Here is a 21,177-nt window from a genome sequence, read left to right as displayed (position 1 = left end):
GCGCGGACGTAAGGAAAAAGTTTTTTCATAAATTCACCATAAATCGAAATATTGTGCTAGAGACTACCAATTAGTTTCAAAATTAAGGTAAATGATTGAATATTACTAAAATATAAGAGTTTTAGCTTACAATTGCGTTTTTCGACCATTTCGGTAGAGTCAAAGTTGATCGAAGGTTGAAATTTTGGCACATCGTTATTTATATGAAAATATCTCAAAACTGATAAAAGCTACAATCATGAGTATTTTTTTGTTGTATTTTACATAAAAATGCACACATTTTCATATATAATACTCCATGTAACGGCTTATTTAAAATGGTAAAAAAAGTATGTCAAAGTGACGAAATAATTTCCGAGATGTGTCACAGATACTTTTTAGTGCGGCAAGAGAAATTCGCGCTTGCGCGCCTCTGCGTAACGATTGTAAACAAAACAACACCTTGATCCGTGAACTCCCATCATCCCCCAAGGCGCGTGATTCAAGAGTTTTCGGCTGGTAGGCCTAAAAGTATTTTTCCGCGAATTTTTAAAAAAAACTTTTGTATGTCGACGTAAAATACGTCCAGTCGGCACCCGAGAGACAAAAAATGTCTATGTAAAATACGCCCAGTCGGCGTTTAAGGGTTAAGTGCACTTGCAGAAGAGAGAGAAAAAAAAAAAAAAAGCAGAAGAGGAAGAAGAAATAAAAGAAGAGCCGGAGCGAACGTTTACGACTAAAAAACTGGCTGAAGCATTTGCTTTATTTGATCAAGGACAAACTTTTAAGTGAAATGGATGGGGACGAAGAAAGGTTTGCCAAAGTTCAGAGGGCTCATCAAGACAATGTTGCATGTTACTGATTAATTTATGAAGAGCGAAAAAAACCCACTGGCAACCTACAATGGATTTTTTTTTTTCAAGAGAACAACTCCAGTACCTTCAGCTTCCCCCTGCCCTACCCCCTCACTTGAGACTTGATCCTGTACGTCTCTGAACAGTTGTATCCTCGAAACACCTGAACTGATTGAAGAAGAAATTCTAGAAACACCTGAACTAACAGAAGAAGAAATTCTCTCTGAAGAGGAGCAAATTGATGATCCTGCTGCTTTATCATCCTCCTCCTCTTCCGATCTTTAGTTAACCGTAGCCATGAACGCCCGACACCGATCACGTATGCCGACAACAGACCAAATCTTGGCGAGTACCCTTTACACTGGTCGGATTCTTGTTCTTATTAAATTCCTTTTTATACTTAATTATCATGTCAATCTGGATTGAACCACCCGAATTAGCTGTTATAAATAATTACTATACCGTATATGTATAGGTATACAGTGGACCCCCCGTATTCGCGTTCTCCAGATTCGCGGACTCACACATTCGCGGATTTCTCTCGGGAACGTTTCCCTGCATTATTCGCAGAAAATTCGCGCATTCGCGGTATTTTTCTATGATAAATATCCACAAATTCCTGGTTTTTTTGTGAATTTCATCATAAAATGCACTTTTTATGATAAAACTATTAAAAAACCCATGTAGGAAAATTTTTAGTGGGTTTTTCTTGAGTTTTAACTAATAAAATAGGCTGTTTTTAGCATTTTTATAGGGTTCCAAACATTCGCGGATTCTAACTATTCACGGGGGGGGTCTGGTACGCATCCCCCGCGAATACGGGGGGACCACTGTACTGTGTAGTGTAGGCTAATCTTCCATTATATGTATATAGCCTATATTAACTTTAAGTGTAGGCTAGGCTATGTTTGAGATACGATTTTCTCAACTTACGATGGGTTTTTCGGAACCTAACCCCATCGTAAGTAGGAGAATACTGAATCTTGGCGAGTACCCTTTACACTAGTCTTATTCTTCTTATTATACGATTTTCTCAACTTACGATGGGTTTTTCGGAACCTAACCCCATTGTAAGTAGGAGAATACTGTATACACAAAAAATTACTTTATTATAAAAATGCCATTTTTGTATATGCAACTTATCCAGTAATTACCGTATATATTCGCGTATCATGCGACTTTTGAAGCCCTAATTTTGGGAGCTAATTTTAAGGGGGTCGCATCTTACACGAGATACAAAATTAGAGTATGTAATAATCATATATTAGTATCATTTGATAAAATACAAACATAATAGATATGCATCGTTTCCATGGATATTTTAAAAAGTTTTGTTTTACTTCACTGCAATCAATAATATTGTATATATTTTCGTATTACTATTTGCTTGTATTATAAAATACAAACTGCAATCAATGTTTTGTTTTTGGAAATCAGCTGAGGGCGATTGCGAAGTAAGTTTGTCAAGTTTGTTTTGATGTGCTGAACTTGAATCAGAGCGACTTCCTTGCCTCTAGTTAGCGCAAATGAACCTCAAGATACCTGATTTATGTGAGACAAGGTTACTTTAAGTTATACAAGGTGTTTTCAAGTGGAAATATCACTTGAAAACGTAACGTTAGTGAACGAAATTTAGTTAATTATTACGTTAGTAGATGGCGCTGAGGGCACGTTTATTGCGTAAACAAAAATCAACATTCCGTTCAATATTTTCACTTTATCTCATCAGAATACTACGAGCTTTACGTACTTATCTTTTATTGGAGTGAAAACGGTAAAATGTGTTCTTTTCATGCCCACGAAGTTTCCAAAAGTTTCATCCACGTTGCCGATGTACGATAATGGTCGTCAACATATCAACATGCTTTCCTAAATTTCAGCTAAAACTTACAGATTAAGTTTAGCAGTATATGCCCTTGCCGATCTTTTATCCATAGCGAGTAAGGCTATAATACTATTATCTTGCATCGGCATCAAGGCTATAACTCCAGTAAACTTATGTCATCAAACATAACCGTATATAAAATTGAGAGAGAATGATTTTAATCAAAACTTCAGGTCTTGAAAGAACACATTTTACTGTTGTTTTCATGCCGATAAAAGATAAGTAACGTAACTGTAAAGTTCGTACTACGATTAAATGAAGTGAAAATAGCGAACGGAATCGCATAATATTTTTACACAATAAACATGCCCACAGTGCAATCTGTTGACGCAAAGAACACTTTAGTTCACGAGATATTAAAATTCATATTTAGACTTAAAAACACGTTGTATAATGACAAATTACTGTCTCTCCAATAAGTAGAGTATCTAGATATTTTATTTTACGCTAACTAGAAGAAAGGCAATTAACTACGAAATTAGTTAAATACGGAGAAATAAACTCTTTCACCATCAGCTGATTTCCAAACAAAACACTGACCACTTTGTTAGTATGTTATGATACAATAATATGAGAATATGTACATTATTGGATACTGTAATTTATACCTTTTTAAAAGAACCAGAAAACACACATTCACTGTGTATTTATGTCGTAAATATATGTAGCCGTCAGCAGCCTGACATTGCTCAATTAGGTATGCCGATGTCAGTCCGAATCTGATTCCAGTTTCGTGTCCATTTTTTTTTCGCCGATATGTCAGCCATAACGCATTGAAACTCCAAAATTGGCTTTCATTAATAAATTACTAAATTATATCGTATATGTAGTATGCAGTATACTGAAGGCTAGGCTACTGTATTCGTATATATATGATATATGTACAACAATATCACCATCGTATAGGCGAGGCTAACTTGTTAAATGTTAATCAATTTCTCTTGGTACAGAATCATCATAAGCCATTGTGCATTGAACCTAGAGAATTAGCTGAAATTAATAATTAGTATGCCATATATGTATAAAGTATGCTGTGTAGTGTAGGCTAGGCTACCCTATATGTAAAGATGATACTGATTACCATGGTGTAGGCTACACTAGTATATTAAAATTCTTATGGTAAATTAACATGGGCTGACTTACGTCCAAATCAATTTATGACTGATTGTTCGTAACCAATTACGGTAAATTGACTACCACCTGTAATGTAAAATATCTGTCCTATTCTCATTAACGTCATTTGTAACGTAACTATGGTAATTTTTTTACTATCGTACGATGGTTGAAATGCAAGCAAAAAGCCTTTTTTCATCGGACTGGTTGTTCACAGCAAATCAGCTGTTTCAGACTGTATGCGTTTTCCAAACAAGTATATCATTACTATCGATACTTTTTGCATTCTCTTATACTTTTTTTAAACATAACTAGAAGATGGGATAGATTAAGAGATGGGGGAAAAGGGGTTAGCCTAACTAAAAAATGGAATGGATAAAGAGGAAAAAAGGTTAGCCTATTGCTAAATTTTGGTCTCTAAATTTAACTCTCATGATAAGTGAGATACGTAATAAAATCTTTTCTGAGGGTGAAAATTTGGGGGTCGCATGACATGCGAGACTGCGTTATGAGAGTATATACGGTAAATAGCCGATTCTCACATAGACAGGTGGGGGGATGCAAGGACATACGTATCCTACAGTGGGCCCCTCTTATTCACATTCTCTGGGTTCGCGGACTCGCACGTTCGGGGATTTCTCCATGGACCATATCTACCCATTATTCACAGGAAATTCGCGTATTTGCAGTATTTTTCTATGAGAAAAAAATATGCCATTTTAAGGGCTTTTGGGGTCTAGTATGCACCCCCTGCAAATACAGGGGAACCACTGTATTCCCAAAATATTAAGTAATGCATTAACTTTGAGTATAGAAAATTTGCCAGCATTGGTAAACATGCTTGTTGTTCCTTACCTGTAAGAGCTGCTGCCTTTGGTTGGTGTTCATCTTACTTTGTAGAGCCGTGGCAGTATAGCCAAGGGTTGCCTATTACGAGAGTGGGAGCGTCAAGTGAAGAAGGTACTCCGGATGCTAATAAAGCATAACTTTTTGCCCCTGCCCAGGGTGCAGTACCATCACCAATATTGCTGGAAAACAAAACAATACCTGCACCAAAATGATTTTAAAAATCTTTAAAAATCACAAATATCCATCCATTAAAAACTATGACTGGAGTGTACAAATGTACACAACCCCAGACTCCCTTTTAACTCAACAAAAATTTCTAAAAAGGTGAGGAGAAAAGAAGGTATACTTCCTACGCATCTGCCCCCAATACCATGCCTGCCACTGACAAAGGGCCTAAGGTACTGAGGGCCTAAGGTACTGCAGGCACTGAATGTAGTCTACTTCTTTTAGGTAAAACGATGCAAACACAGATTTGCATCTCCAATAGGCGACTTGCACGATGGAGGACAACAAGAAATTGTGCTCTAAAGCTAAAGATGTAGCTACAGCTCTAATATTATGTGCTCTGACTTTAAAAATTGGAAGAAGCACTTATTTGATTTGTGAGTGAGCCTCTCTTAAACTAAAGTTGGTAGGACAGGGGATAACCTCCAGAGATGGGGTTACACAAATGGTGCTGAATACCCCATGGGGAACCAATCCTAAATATGAATAACATCTTGTGTACTTGCCCACTAGGGTCCACTTGTTCAGACATGGATCTAAGAACAGCAAACGACACAGCACTCCAATGGCTACAACAATGGTGCAATAAGATATGATGATGATGATTACATCTCTTAAGAAAAAAGAGCAATCTTAGTTAAAGGTTGAGACTGGTCTTTCACTGAACGCTACAGATTACTGGAGGATCCTCAGATCTTCTCAATTCTGTTTAAGCAGAACTCGAGAGCTCTTAAGGGCAGAGTACTCTTCCTTCATCATCTGACCCTAAGGTATCACTTAGATTTTAAATATTGCAAGAACAAGGGCAGGGTATTGCTGCCGATTCATTCTTAGCCAGGAATCCTAAAGTGCAGGAGCGAATTGCGTCACCTTGCAAGAAGCCTACTATTCTATCAATCACTTTAATGTCACAGGATCTATTTGATATTTATGTTGTCTCAACTGTTCTCCCGGCCACCATCCTAATAATTCCTTGTTCTCCAAAAGAGCTCCCCATCCTACGTCCAACAGATCCAAGTAGAAGCAGAGGTCTGGGCTCCTCACTCATAGCGACTTGTCTTCCAAAAACCTGTCCTTCGACTTTCACCAAAGCAGGTGTTGTTTGATCTTTGGAGAAATAGGCATGATGAAAGAATCCAGATATTTCTCCCTGTCCCCAGCTGGCTTTGAGGTAAAACTGCAGAACTCTCAAGTCTTCCAAGCAAAAATATTTTAAAAATAAAATAGTTTTATAAATATACTTACCAAGTAATTACTTAGCTAACAATTAGCCTCGCATGGCATCCTAAATTGAAAAATTCGCTTGCAAGTGACTGTTGCAATGCGTGAACTTGCAAGCGTCAAGCCGAGAACCCTTCTTATTTATAAGACCATGAAAATAGAGGGGAGGAAGGCAGGCTCTGATATAGTAATTACTTGGGAAGTATATTTATAAAACTTAAGTTTTATTATAAAAATATTTTTATATAGTAACTGAATCCCACATTGCAAGGGGGGTGGGGTGAATGGACTGAAAAAACTCAATGCATTACAGGAATGTTATTATTGAACTAGATGAGTGGCTATCACTGGCTCAGTGTTTGTCGCTTGGTTACCTGGTAAGAGCGCTACAGCAGATGCTGCCGCCTCTGGGTGGTGCTCATCTACTAAACCTGTAGTGGAGCGGCAGTCAGCCTGGAGTCACCTCTAAATCGGTGGGTCTTGCAACGGGGATCTGCCTGACCACTGACAAGACTCAAGATAAAATATTCACACCCTTGCCCTGGGTCCAGTGCCATAAGACCAGAGAATAAACCTGTCACCTTTCCACAAATTCATGATAAAAAGATGAATGACACTAACCAACCAACCAACTGGTGGGTCCTCCTGGTACTAGGTATTCCCCAGGGACCCACATAACTAGACATCCTTGGCACATGGAAAAGATAAGAGAGATATCATGTCTCTTCTATGCTTCCTCACCCAATACCATGCCGCCCACTGCCAATGGGCCAAAGGTACTGCAATTTTCAAACACTGTTTCCATTTCTTTCATATAATGTGACAAATATCAACTTACACCTCCAATAAGTTGATTGAAGGAAGGCAGAGAGACACAAGTTATGTTTAAAGGAGAAAGAGGTGGCTATAACTCTTGACTTCATGCACTCTCACTTTAAGCAAAGGAAGCAATTCCTCCTGTATTCGGGACCGAGCTTCGGTAATTAGGTCTCTGATAAAGAACGACAGGCTGTTCTTGGAAACCGTGAGCTCTCGTCTTCGTCCGAGCCCAGGATACCTGTTACATTCCTTATACAAAAAGAGCGAGGACAGGACTTATTAGGAACCTCGTTCTTTGCTAGGAAGCCCTAGGTGAAGGAGCAGACCACGTTGCCTTGGGAGAATCAGACTTCTATCAATATCATGTAGCCCCCTCATGCATTTAGCCATAGCTAAGGCTACTAAAAACAATGTTTTACTGAAAATATCCTTGAGAGGGGCAGACTTGAAGGGCTCAAAGGAAGGGGCTGCAAGCCACTTCAATACTACGTCCAGGTTCCAGGAAACCATTGTTGACTTCTGCTTGGAAGTATCAAAAGATTTCAGGTGGTCATAATCTTGATTCGCACAAAAATCCAGATTACAATGCTTAAACACAGGAAAGCATGGCTCAGTAACCCTTAATTGTGGAGATGGAAAGGTTCTTGGAGGTTCTTAAATAGAGGAGAAAATCTGCAATCTGGGCTCCAGATGTCTCATGAGATGTGTCTGAAGCACCAACAATGGAAGACTGTCCACTTTGACTGGTAGACGTTTCAGTAGACTGGCGTCTGCACCTTGCAATAGCTTTTGCAGCTGCTCTTGAAAATCCCTTAGTTCTGACGAGTTTCCCGACAGCATTAAGCCTGTCAGAGCGTGTGGGGACAACCCTTGGTGGTACCTTCTGAAGCGCGGTTGTCTCGAGTAGCCACGGTCTTTTGGGGGAGAAGTTGTGGGAAGTCTACCAGAAGACGAAGGAGGTCAGGAACCATTCCTTCGTGGGCCAGAACAGACCTACCAGTCACTGAGTCGTTGCTGTGGGCCAAGCACTTGTTCTGGACTTCCCTAAGCAGGCTGAAGGGAGGGAAGGCATAGAGATCCAGGCCCAACCAATCAATCAGCAGTGTGTCTGTTGGCCACCCTCGAAGATCCAGGGCTGGAGACAAGGTGGTGGTTGTTCCTTTGGTTGCGAACAATTCCATTAGGGGTCTACCTCACAACCTCCACAGGTCAAGAGCAAATCCTGTTGTCCAAGAGTCCATTCGGTAGGAACCACTTGTCCGCCAGCACATATAATTTCCTGAATGAAGCGTGTGACGAGTGTTACTCGATGGTGTCGAGCCCAAAGAAATAGCTCTTGCCGTCTGAGAGGGAAAAGGAGTGTGTGGCCCCATTTCTTGATGTAAGACAAGGCCGTGGTGTTGTCGGCACATACAACCATAGTCTTCTAGTACACATATAAGGAGAACTGACGAAGGCCCAGATGAATGGCCTTCAACTCCTTGATGTTTATGTGGAGTTTAGTTTCTTCCAAAGACCGTGTTCCGAAGACCTCCCGAGACGCTATATGGGCTCCCAAGCCCCAATCTGAAGCATCTGAGTAGAAGTCCAGGTTGGGGTTAGGAGGAAGAAGGGACCTCCCCTGTAAGTACCTTCTTTCTGGCAGCCACCACCTGAGGTCAGATTTTATCTCCTGTGTGATAGGAAAAATCGTTGAGTCCAGCCGAGTCTTCCTGTCCCAGTTGGCTTTGAGGAATAATTGAAGATTTCTCATGTGTAACCTGCCCAATGGAAAGCATTCCTAGCAATCATCCACTGTAGAGCCGAGCAAAACAGGATTTCACTGCAGAGCTGAGCAAAACGAGGAGAGAGGGGAACTTGGAGACTGAAAAACCTGAAGTCAGAGTTGAGAATATCCCCCAATAAAGAATCTCCTGAGATGGTACCAACTAAGACTTCTGGAGATTTTGAAGGATCCCCAATTCTTGGTTAAGATGAAACCTTGTCTGAAGGTCCTTCGTGCACTGTTCCTCCAACGGCGAACGGAGAAGCCAGTCATCTAAATAAAGGTTCATGTTGATGCCTAACAGGTGAAACCAATTGGCAAGAGGAGAGAAACTGAGAGAATACTAAAAGGCACCGTGAAAAGACCGAAGCAGAGGAACCGAAACTGGACCACCTTCCCTTGGAAGACGAACCTTAGGTATTTCTTGGACGTTGGATGAACCGGTATGTGCAGATTAGCATCCTGCATATCTAGTGTGACCATCCATTCGCCTGGATGAATGGATGAAAAGACTCATTGGCTCTTTTCCATTCAGAACTTAAGTCTTTTCTACGAAGCAATTGACAGCTCTTATAACCAGTACTGGTCTCCAACCCCCTGATGTTTTGGGAACTACAAATAGTTTATTGTAAAATCCTTGGGATTGGACCTCTACTACTACTTCTATGGCCTTCTGCAGGAGGGAGGATACTTCCTTATAAGGGCCAAGTGTCTTTTTGAGCCTTTCGAGTATACCATCAATGTGATGGGAGACTAAAGGAGAGATCTCCAAGAAAGGGATGCAGTAGCCCTTCTTTAACCCTTAAACGCCGAAGCGGTATTTTAAAAATAAGTCTCACCATAAATCGAAATATTGCGCTAGAAACTTCCCGTTTGTTGCAAAATGAAGGTAATTGATTGAATATTACTAGAATATAAGTGTTTTAGCTTACAATTGCAGTTTTCAACCATTTCGGTCGAGTTAAAGTTGACTGAAGGACGAATTTTTTCTATTTATCGTTATTTATATGAAAATATTTCAAAACTGATAAAAGCTGCAACCATAGGTTGTTTTTTGTTGTATTCTACATGAAATTGTGCACATTTTCAAATAAAAAAATTTATGTAAAGCATAATTTAAAATGGTGCAAATATTACGACAATCTGACGAAAAAATTTATGATTTTTTTCGGAAGAGTTACTGCGCGGACGTAAGGAAAAAGTTTATTTCATAAATTCACCATAAATTGAAATATTGTGCTAGAGACTTCCAATTTGTTGCAAAATGAAGGTAATGATTGAATATTACTAGAATGTAATAGTTTTTAGCTTACAATTGCATTTTTTACCATTTCGGTCAAGTCAAAGTTGACCGAAGGTTGATATTTTGGCACTTATCGTTATTTATAAGAAAATATTTCAAAACTGATAAAAGCTACAACCATGGGTTATTTTTAGTTGTATTCTACGTGAAATTGCACCTGCGCGGACATAAGGAAAAAAGTTTTTCTCGTAAATTCACCATAAATCGAAATATTGTGCTAGAGACTTCCAATTTGTTGCAAAATGAAGGTAAATGATTGAATATTACTAGAATATAAGTGTTTTAGCTTACAATTGCGTTTTTCTACCATTTCGGTAGAGTCAAAGTTGACCGAAGGTTGAAATTTTGGCACATCGTTATTTATATGAAAATATTTCAAACCTGATAAAATCTACAACCATGAGTTGTTTTTTGTTGTATTCTACATGAAATTGTAGTACACATTTTCATAAATAGTACTCCATGTAACGGTTAATATAAAATTGTGCAAAAATTATATCAAAGAGACTAAATAATTTCTGAGATGTGTCGCCGATACTTTTTAGTGAGAGAAGAAAGAAATTCGCGCTTGCGCGCCTGGGTAACGATTGTAAACAAAACAACGCCTTGATCCGTGAGCTTCCAGCATCCCCCAAGGCCCGTGATTCAAAAGTTTTCGCCTAGTAGGCCCATAATTATTTTTCTGCGAATTAAAAAAAAACTTTCATAACGACGTACCATACGTCCAATTGGCACCCAACAGACAATTTATATTGACGTTTAATATGTCCAATCGGCATTAAAGGGTTAATTACCCTGATGATCCATGGCTCTGTTCCCCTGCAAACCCACTTCTTCCAGTAGTTGAACAGCCTGGCTCCCACTGGGGCACAAAGGACTTCTTGTTCACTTCTTTGGTTGAGACTTTGCGGTGGAGTGCTTTGTGTGGACCTCGAATGGAAGCGCAAGTTGGAGCAGGATCTATGAAGACTGGAGCCTCTTAGCACTAAAGGGGTGCTGTTGGAGCGGGGAGGCAAACTTTGGACGAAAGGGTGCCGAAAAAGGCAGCTTGGAATGTGACTACTGAATCATGGAGGTCTTGAGTCAACTTATGCAGGTCTGCAGCTCTCTGCTCTACCATGGCCTGTGGGAAGAGATGGGAGGGGTCCAGAGGCGCAAAAGGCAAAGTCACCTTCTGTGAAGCCGCAACTACTTTCAAAGCAAAAGAACACCAAAAGTCCCTCTTCTTCAAAAGTATGAAGGTGAAGAGAGACAAGCTCTGCTGCATTATCCATGCACGAAAGTACGGTCAGGTCTGCTGAAATTGAGTCAACCATCCCTGTGGCATTCTTGATCTTCTTGGCGAGATCCTCCATCGTCCAGTTGAGGAAACTGAATACCTAGAACACCTTAAAAAAGGTTTTGACAAGGTGGTCAAATTTTGCCGAGAAGAAAACTTTGGCCGAGGTGATGGCTGCACGGCGTGAAGAGTCGATGAGACTAATGAAGTCCCATTGGGAGGCGGCAGTGACTCCCAGGGAGCGGGTTTCTCCGGTGTTGTAAGGCATGTGGCACCTCTTGATAAGATGCGAGGGAGGATGAGCAAACATAGCCTTCCCTTGTTCCCTCTTCATCGAGAGCCACTCTTTGACCACCTCCAAAGCTTTCCTGGAGGAGGTGGAAAGGACCATCTTGGAAAGGAGAGCGAGCAAGTTCAACCCAATTCTTCAACATCAGGAATGAGGCGGCAGGAGATGCAGGGATAGGAGTGAAGTGATTATATATTGTATAATTGTTATTGGTATTTTATGCGTAGTTGAAATATGGTGGGTCTCCTATATATGGTTGATTCTAGAAGGTGTCTGTTGATGTATTTGTGTTGTGACGTCATAGACAAGATGGCGGCGGCGTCGGGGAGATGTAAACAATAACACGGTGCAGTAGAAAGCACGTGCTGGTGGTGTGTGGTTGCTAGGGGAGAGCTCTCTGTATGGTAGGAGTTTTTGGGTCGTAAGTCTTTTTGTGCTGTTGTTCTAAGGTGATTTCTGGAGTATACCGAAGTTGGAGAAAGCGTACAGGTGGGTAGATTATTCATTTTTGTAAATAAAAGGGGTTAGGCTAGGCTAAAATTCAAACTGGTAGCAGAGCATGGTTGATCAAAGATGCCTGGATATGACAGTGAACAAAGGGAGATTACTAGATGGAGAAGGGAATGTCCTAGGTTTAGCGGGATACAAGAAGAATACAAAGAATGGAAAGGTCAAGCCAAAGATTGGGTATTGTTGTATGGAGAAGATACAAAACACCCGGCGATAGTAATGAGAATGAGCTTAAAAGGGAAAGCCCAAGAACTAGTGGAAGCATTAGATAGAGATAAACTCACAGGTACAGAGGGTCCAAAGTTAATCCTAAAGAAAATAGATAAAGCCTATCTAAAAGACTGTAATGGAGAATTACAACAGAATAAAGATACCTTCTACTACGAAGAAAATCTAGTGAAAAGATGACGGACTATTTAATTAGATACAAGTAGGCAGCATCTGAGTGTGAAAGAGCAATGGGGAAAGGCGCGCTTGAAGGGGAAATCAAGGGTTATCATGTAATAGAGCAAGCAAATCTCACAGAAAATATAAAACAAATGGTATTATCGGCTTGTGGGCAAGAAAAGGTAGAGTACGAAACAGTGTTGCAAACAATGAAAAGACTATTTGAGGGATTAGGGACTAAAGAGGAACGGGAATGGTGGGGGTCATCAAAGGGCAATGCCAGTTCTGGGAGAGAGGGAAAACCAGAGATATCGGGGAAGATGGAACCGAGGTAGGGGTGGTAGAAATCCTATAAATAAAGAAAGGAAGGTAACAGTATGTGCAATATGCAGCTCAGAATGGCATTGGGCTGGGAATTGTCCTCAGAATTTTCATAATAGGAAGAAATTTGAAACAAGAATAGAAGAAAATAAGCTGAAAACAGAAACTGGGAAAGAAGAGGAAGTGGTTTATGTAGGATAAGTTAATAAAATAGTGGAAGCATCATGGGAGGTGGTTGATGCAATTTTGGACACACTGTAAATCAACAACTTGCGAGGAATTGTGACTAGCACGTATTGTCATGGATTTGAGTCAGGAAGAGTTGAGGAGAATGAGGGACACTAGGACAGAGTCTAATAGTGTTTAATTTTGGCGAGACATCTTATAAGTCCAAAGGAATAATAGAAATACCTTTGATACTAAAAAAGTTTTATTTGAAGACAAATTCAGCATTGACTACTAATCATAAAAGTAGACTGGAGAAGCAGGAGTTGCTGGAGTAAAAAAAAGTAGGATACATCCAAATGACAGAATGAAGCGACCTGTACACTGAGGAAGGAGAGTCCTCTTCTGCTTCTTGAGGAGCTTCTTCCTCGGCTGAAGAAATGGGAGACAAAAGTACGTTTGAAGTCGTGCAAGGTAGAGCATCTTAAGTCAGGAGAGATGCAGCGTTCGAAGTCGGTGAGATTCAGCCTTAGATTTCTTCAAAAAGTCAAAAGTCGTCCAATGTCTTCCTAATCGAATCCAAGGAAGGATCTATTGTTGCCAACACAGCCTGAGGGTGCTGATCCGCTTGAGAAGAAGAATCAAGCACAACATAACTCAAAATCACCTCTAGTGGAGTGGGCACCAGTGGGAGCTACAGGAAGCTCCTGAGACAAGGAATTAAAGGGCACTTCCAGGCACTTCACAACATAGGTGTGTTCAGGCGATACAGGGTGCTCGACAGGGAAAAAATGTCCAGGTGTAACTAGGGGTTTGCTAGGTTTAACAAACGGGTGCTGGTGGGTGCTCTGAAGCTACTGTGCCAGGACATGCTCTCACTTTTACGTTTGACGAAAGAAGCCCTTAGCTTCTTTGAAAGGTCTACTCTCCTCACAAACAAAAACATTCTGAAGAATCCCAGAAACAGCAAGAAGGTTGATCCTGCAACATATGAATGCCTTAAGACTTTTTAGAAGGCACCTAGGGAGAAGCAAGCGCTTCTGACGATGGCCTCTTCAGCGACCTACACTTCTCAAAGCGACAATGGCGCCTAATCTCTGGACTGGAAGCTTCAGAGCTCTAAGAAAGCTTTGACACTTCTTTAAAGATGCCTTTCCATTGGGTGTCTGTGATGACCTAGGATGCTACAGGTGCTTTGAGGGGTTGACTACCCATGGGCAGACCCCACTCACCTCCCTTGGGCTTCTGGTATGGCTTCTCCCAGATTCAGGGGAGGGTGCCAGGGACTTTTGTGTAGGAGAATCTGCAGGACTGATAGCCAGCTCTTCCACTAACACTTCACTTGAACAATCACCTTGATTACTTACACACACTATTAGGGCTTTAAATCAGGAACCTAACTCTGGCATAGACTAAAATAATACTAAACTTATGGTCGAATTTCAACTCCAACTTTGCCTGATTCAGCAATGGCATTGGGGGCTTTAACGAAGGAGTCAGGTAAAGGTTGTGGCGTTAAGATTGGAGAAGGAATAGGAGACATCACAGGTACACAGACGGGTAGATCAAAACTACTATCCTGACAGGCATTCGTTTTGTCATGTCTAAGATTAGCCTCTCTCTTTATCTCTTTCTAGCTTATTTAAGACAAAACTTTCCAATGTTGAATATCCCAATCTATACATTCCTTACACAATAATGTTGGCGAACAAATTTGAACCCTGCATGAAGTGTGAAGTGCAAATTGTGCTAGTCATTCTTTAAGGAAGTCAATCTCGTATTACAGCCTTTGCTACTATAACAAGTTAACAACGAACTAGTGTCAGATCAATGTTGGAAAAATTCTAGGGTAAAAAACAGAAAACTTTCAGTCCAAACGTGAGGAAAGGTCTTTAAACAAAATTCTGAGAAAAGAGTTACCAACAATAAAACTGTGAGGAAAGGTCTTTAAACAAAATTCTGAGAAAAAGAGTTACCAACAGTAAACTGTACTTCACCAACTAGTGAACCACAGGTAACCGATAAGAACTTAAAATGACCAGCTGTGGATTCACATCGTCTAACATCAACCACGGCAGAAAAATTGTCAGGTCTTTGCCTAGTTGTTCCGCTCTTCCCCAATAGTGGGCGGGGCTATTCCTACACCAAAAAAAAAAAAAAAAAAAAAAAAATCACTACCAGGACTTTCAAATCTTAGCTGCCGTTTAGTTAGAAACTATAGCTATTTAATTACAAAGTATAACTATTTAATTACTGGGTAAGTTGCATATATAGTCTTTTTAACCTACTATTCAAAAATAATTTTGTGAAGTTTTATATCCCATAATACTCGCAAGAGCCCCTCCCAAAAAATCACTCTCTTTAAGAGATCGGATTTATTTAGAATACTCACGACTGGTGACGATGGCTGATATGCCGATGGATTCATGCCCATTATCAAATGGTTACTGGAATTAGTTTCTGAAAAACAACAAACCCTTCCATGATTCCTGGATAACTATCATTTCACTTAATGCTTTAGACGGTGGAGAAAAAGTTGGAGGGGTTGGACAGCAAGACTGAAGGCAGCAAGTGGGTAGAGATAAGTAAAAGGCAAAAGAGGTGCAGCTAGGGGCTGAAGGAAAAGCTGTAAAACACCTTTAGTAATGCCTATAGTACACCACATGAGGTGTACTGACACCATTATCCCCAAAAGGGTATCATCTGTAAAAATACATAGTACGTATGGTGTCTAAGAACAACTTATAAAACTAGTGCCCCACTGATGTAGTTGCAGCTTATGACTTAATTTCTGCAGTAAACTATAATGCAAAGGATTCACTTATGTATTAGCTTTATTCTTAACATATACCTTTATCTAATTTTGCCCATTTCATAATATCCCCAAATCAAATTACCTACAACATTTCTGTCGCAGTATACAAAAGTTTTACCTTGTACATAGTGCTGGTAGTCACACTGGGGAGGTGGTGTAACTTTATGAGTAGGTGGCTTCATCTGTGACTGCTGAGATCCTTGCGCATCTCCAGCAACACTGCTATTCTCAGTGTTTGATAAATAGATGATACTACTGCAAATGAAAAGAAAAGCAATCATTGATCTAAATTTTACCTATAAAAAAAAATGAACAATTTTTTTCAGACATTCTTTTTTTAACATGGCCCAATTTAATTGCAATGAGTAATTTACCTGTATCCTTAAATTTAATGGGTTAATTCTTACTAAAATTATTTTTAAAACTGCACCTACCAGGGAATAAACATTTAAGCTGACTTATCCGAGGCACAGTATTATGATACCTGTTACATTTCAGAGGATGCTTATACTATCACTAAAACCATTTCTCAAGTCCTTAAATCTGTAGAAATGTATAAACCATTAAAAATGTGATTCAAACGTCCATAAAAATAAAAGTGAGAGCATACCTGGAGGCTGGCACACTTGGTAAAGGTGGTGATGAGCTATTATCACGATTCAACACCAAGATCCTCTTTGTTCCCCGACCTCTGACAGCAACTAAATCTCCTAGAGACTGAACCAGAGCCACAATATTGGGAAAACCATACGTAGCTGGACGACAAGCAACCCCTGTAATTACCAAGAATATATTCAAGGCATCATTATCAAAAATTAATTTCATTTGAACACATTTCTTTCCTAAACTTCATAAACCAAATAAAATGTATGAACAACTATAATACAAATATCAAAATTACTTTTATTGTATTACCAATTTAAATCTAATACAAAGCATTTCACAATGAAAATATTCATGGGTATAAGTCTGTTGAAAAGATGAGAGAAAATGGTATTCAGCAAGTATGCCTGAGCACACAAGCAAGGATCCTCTGAACCTCTTGCCAGTCAACTACAGTACCTTGCTCTTGGTCACATTATACCATTTTTTGTTTATATTATATGAGGCACCCAGTGAAGCAAGGACGCAAGCGTCACCGCAGCCGAATAGTTAGCAGTACTTCATATGACACCTTAGGTTTGAAACATTATGGTCTAATATGCATTGAACACCAAGTACTTTTCCTCCCTTATACGACGTAGAAACTTCTGCCAAGAGACTCGCTTGCACAAGGGCGTTTCTCCACAGTCCCTTTACACCAGGGGTGGTGTGTTCTGGGGGTATGGGGGAATGAGCATTCGTCATCTCTCTATCTCCTGCCGAGTCTCGGCGACCAATGAAAACTCACAGACTGGGCTCAAAGTTTCTATTGGCTAATTTGGCTTGACCCTGCTCTTATCTTTTATGACAGGACACAGACTTTATCTTTTTCTTTCTATTTGTCCCAACCTTTCTATTCTATCATGCTTTGTTATTGTTTTCACTTTTTATAAGTATTTTTGTGGCAATTAAATATTTTCTTTATCGTTGTTAGTAAAGGTGAATCTATTAACAGCGATACAAGTGAAGTTACTGTTGAGCTGGGAATATGATTATCGCTAAAATATCATGTAATGAAGGTAAGGCTTATACTTGCTGAAAGACTCCTTAACTTTAAGAAGTAGAAGCATGCAAAATTGGACCTGCTTGTCCTGATGGTTGTTTTGAGAAAGCTACTATGCCCATGATATGGGCATGGGAAACAATGGCCAGACATCATAATTGCAGAAATGAGTGGTGTCTGTGCCAATAAAACGTCGCAGGATACCTGCTGAGGAAAGTTCAAGTACACAAACAAAATGATATTGTTATGATACAATAAAGTTTCATACATACTTACCTGGCAGATATATACATAGCCAAGACTCAGTCGTCCCCGACAGAAATTCAAATTTCGCGCCACTCGCTACAGGTAGGTCAGGTGATCTACCAGCCTGCCCTGGGCGGCAGGACTAGGAACCATTCCTGTTTTCTATCATATTTTCTCTCTTCCACCTGTCTCCTGCGGGGAGGCTGGGTGGGCCATTAATCGTATATATCTGCCAGGTAAGTATGTATGAAACTTTATTGTATCATAACAATTTCATTTTCATACAATCAACTTACCTGTCAGATATATACATAGCTGATTGGCACCCTTTGGTGGAGGGTAAGAGACAGCTACTTATGGAATAGACAGGTAAACAACATATGTTGTAGGTATAAATAAAACCTTGGTTCCTACCTGATAGGTGGTAGACTTCGTGGGTGTTTGCCCAGTAGTCTGCATCACCTCAAGAAACTTTAGCGAGATATATGATCTATGGCCAAGAGTTCTTGTGGGTCTGCCGATGGGGTCTTATCCGCTTACTCGGCAGAGCCTGAAAGGACTTTGTCAATGGGTGCTGATCCACTTATATGACAATACACCTTATGAAGGAGCATACAACCAATCCCGACCACCTGATCCTAACCACATGTTAGAAATAAAGATTGTTCCAAGTTATCCCCCGAACTCTTCACAACAACCATAACTCAAAAAGCACAATACAGTGGGGCATCGCTTATTCACGGATCAGTATTCACGGATCCAGTTAATCACGGGTTTTTTCTTGGACCGTTTCTCATGTTACATCACTGGTATGAATCGCTGCATCACGGGTTTGTTGTGTTGCGTATGCGATGTTTTTCGGTAGGCTAACCCTCGGCCGTGGTCCGATAACTACCAACATTCATTTAAAGACTCATATAATGATATTAACTGACAATAAAGGTAATAAAACCATTCTCATCTAATATATTATTGTCCTATCTTCGAAATAAATAGCCTATTCAAGGTTTATGTACGACGTTCATTGGTAGGCGAAGCGTAGTTGCAGTGCGATAACCACCAACGTACACAAACATTCACATTATGATATTAACTGACAATAAAGGTAATAAAACCATACTTACCATATATATTATAGTCATATCTTCATAATAAATAGCCTATTCGAAGAATAATTCCACATCATTGCACTCAACTTATCGTCGGAGTGGCCAGCCACAAAATGTAAGCATATACCTTTACGTACGAAAATGGTTTATGTATACGGTTGCGTTCAAAGCGACATTTTTTGTTTGATAAACTTTTAGAAATTTTAATAGTGGTAGTGTAATTACAGTAGTAATAACATTAAGGCTAAAATTAATTCGAACTTCATTATTATTTTGGCAGTATTCGTATATAACTTCTCTGAACAATGAAGTCATACAAACGCTATTTGTCATAGATTATCGTAAGTATTGCTGTTTGTTATTGGCGACGAAGCGTAAACTAAATACATAAAAGCATTTTTTACCTTATATATTATCGTCATGTCTTCATAATAAAAAGGCTATTCGTGGAGTAATTCCATATCAGTGAAATCAATTTTATCTATGCGAGGCCAGCCAGCTGACAAAATGTACGTATGTATATGAAAATCAAATTATGGTAGCGTTCACAGCAAGATTATCTTTCGAAATTTTTATAGTACTATTCATGCTACGTAGTAATAATGTTTGGAATATACGTAACATTAATTTTCAATACAAAATATCATCGTTATTTTGGTAGTGAATAATAGTTTAGAATTATCATACATACACTGCATTGTTATGGGTTTGTGCCAGTGATAAAACAACCAAAATAACGTTCTCCTTTAAGTCAACACGTTTAGGAAAAACATGACTTAGAATCGACTTTGCGACTTCGTTCACTTTGATATTTTTAACGATACAATAACTATCATTTGTACTACTAAAACCATCTTCACATAAGTAATTTTTCGTAAGATATGTGTTGTTACAAAAGTTAGCTTATACATAAAAGGCTTTTATAATTTAAGTCATCTTAGATATACATATGTACCCAAACTCATTGTGGGGAAATTTACTACTGTTTCCTCAGATATTGAAATACTTTAGCATCATTCAAACACTTTAATAATATAATGCATAAATACTAGGCTATACATATTTACATCGTATACAAATACTACATACAGTTATATACACATACTTTTATATACAAAGTTAACAGTTATATACACATACTTTTATATACAAAATTAATCATATGAGTAGTGATCAGACGACAGCTGTGCACTGGACTACGTACGTACTACTTGGAAGATAAAACAAACAAAAATTTTGTTGTTGTTAGTCGCCGGGATAGATTAACATTTTTCCAGAGATTAAAGAGCTGAATTTTGTTTTGAAGGTATGTTAACCGCGTTAGTAAATAGGTATCATCTTCTAAGGAATTTTTTTTTCTCTTCTTTTTGTGGAAGAATCTTCAAGCCATTTTGCATTCAAAGTAATGAGAAGGAATCATTCTATTCTTCATGAAATCAGTAAAATACTTACACTAATAATAAAAACTAAAACTATGTACTGTATGCAAAACACATACATCATCGTTAGCTTCGTGTGTGTATCGTTCATTCTAAGAAATTACAGAGTAGTATAACTAACACCTGATTGGTTGGTTGGTAGCCATGGAGATCTGTTATCCAATGACTGCCCTCTGCTTCTGTTCTATTTATAGACATACGCCATGGATGGCACTAGGTTTGAACGTTACCATGTTCGTGATTTTCTGACTGCTGACGGCAAAAATTACTCAATTTTCTTTATATAATTATTCCTTCGTGAAAACAATAATATAATATCGCGGTTGACATACCTCCAAAACAAAATTCAGCTTTTTAATCTCTGGAAAAATGTTAATCTATCCCGGCGACTAACAACAACAACATTTTTGTTCGTTTTATCTTCCAAGTAGTACGTACGTAGTCCAGTGCACAGCTGTCGTCTGATCACTACTCATATGATTAATTTTGTATATAAAAGTATGTGTATATAACTGTTAACTTTGTATATAAAAGTATGTGTATATAACTGTATGTAGTATTTGTATACGATGTAAATATGTATAGCCTAGTATTTATGCATTATATTATTAAAGTGTTTGAATGATGCTAAAGTATTTCAATATCTGAGGAAACAGTAGTAAATTTCCCCACAATGAGTTTGGGTGCATATGTATATCTAAGATGACTTAAATTATAAAAGCCTTTTATGTATAAGCTAGCTTTTGCAACAACACATATCTTACGAAAAATTACTTAAGTGAAGATGGTTTTAGTAGTACAAATGATAGTTATTGTATCGTTAAAAATATCAAAGTGAACGAAGTCGCAAAGTCGATTCTATGTCATGTTTTTAACTTTAACGTATGGTGGTATGAAAAACACCAGTGTGTCGTAGCGATGCGTCATCAATATAGTGGTATGAAAATACCACATGGTGT

General features: G+C 38.9%; 1 protein-coding gene across 1 annotated transcript in view; it reads right to left on the bottom strand.

The window, feature by feature from the left end:
- The window catches only part of LOC135206782 (meiosis regulator and mRNA stability factor 1-like), a 239,685-nt gene that overhangs the window by 73,418 nt on the left and 145,090 nt on the right, over positions 1 to 21,177 (bottom strand). Inside the window, exons 20-22 of the mRNA XM_064238277.1 lie at positions 16,390 to 16,552; positions 15,898 to 16,034; positions 15,357 to 15,424 (exon numbers count right to left, since the gene is read on the bottom strand). Coding sequence (XP_064094347.1) covers positions 15,357 to 15,424; positions 15,898 to 16,034; positions 16,390 to 16,552 — 368 coding nt within the window. The remainder of the gene's footprint in view (positions 1 to 15,356; positions 15,425 to 15,897; positions 16,035 to 16,389; positions 16,553 to 21,177) is intronic.

Source organism: Macrobrachium nipponense, chromosome 31, assembly GCF_015104395.2.
Source record: "Macrobrachium nipponense isolate FS-2020 chromosome 31, ASM1510439v2, whole genome shotgun sequence".
NCBI lineage: Eukaryota > Metazoa > Arthropoda > Malacostraca > Decapoda > Palaemonidae > Macrobrachium > Macrobrachium nipponense.
Note: the sequence above shows the minus strand (reverse complement) of the source record. Positions and strands in the feature narration are given on the sequence as shown.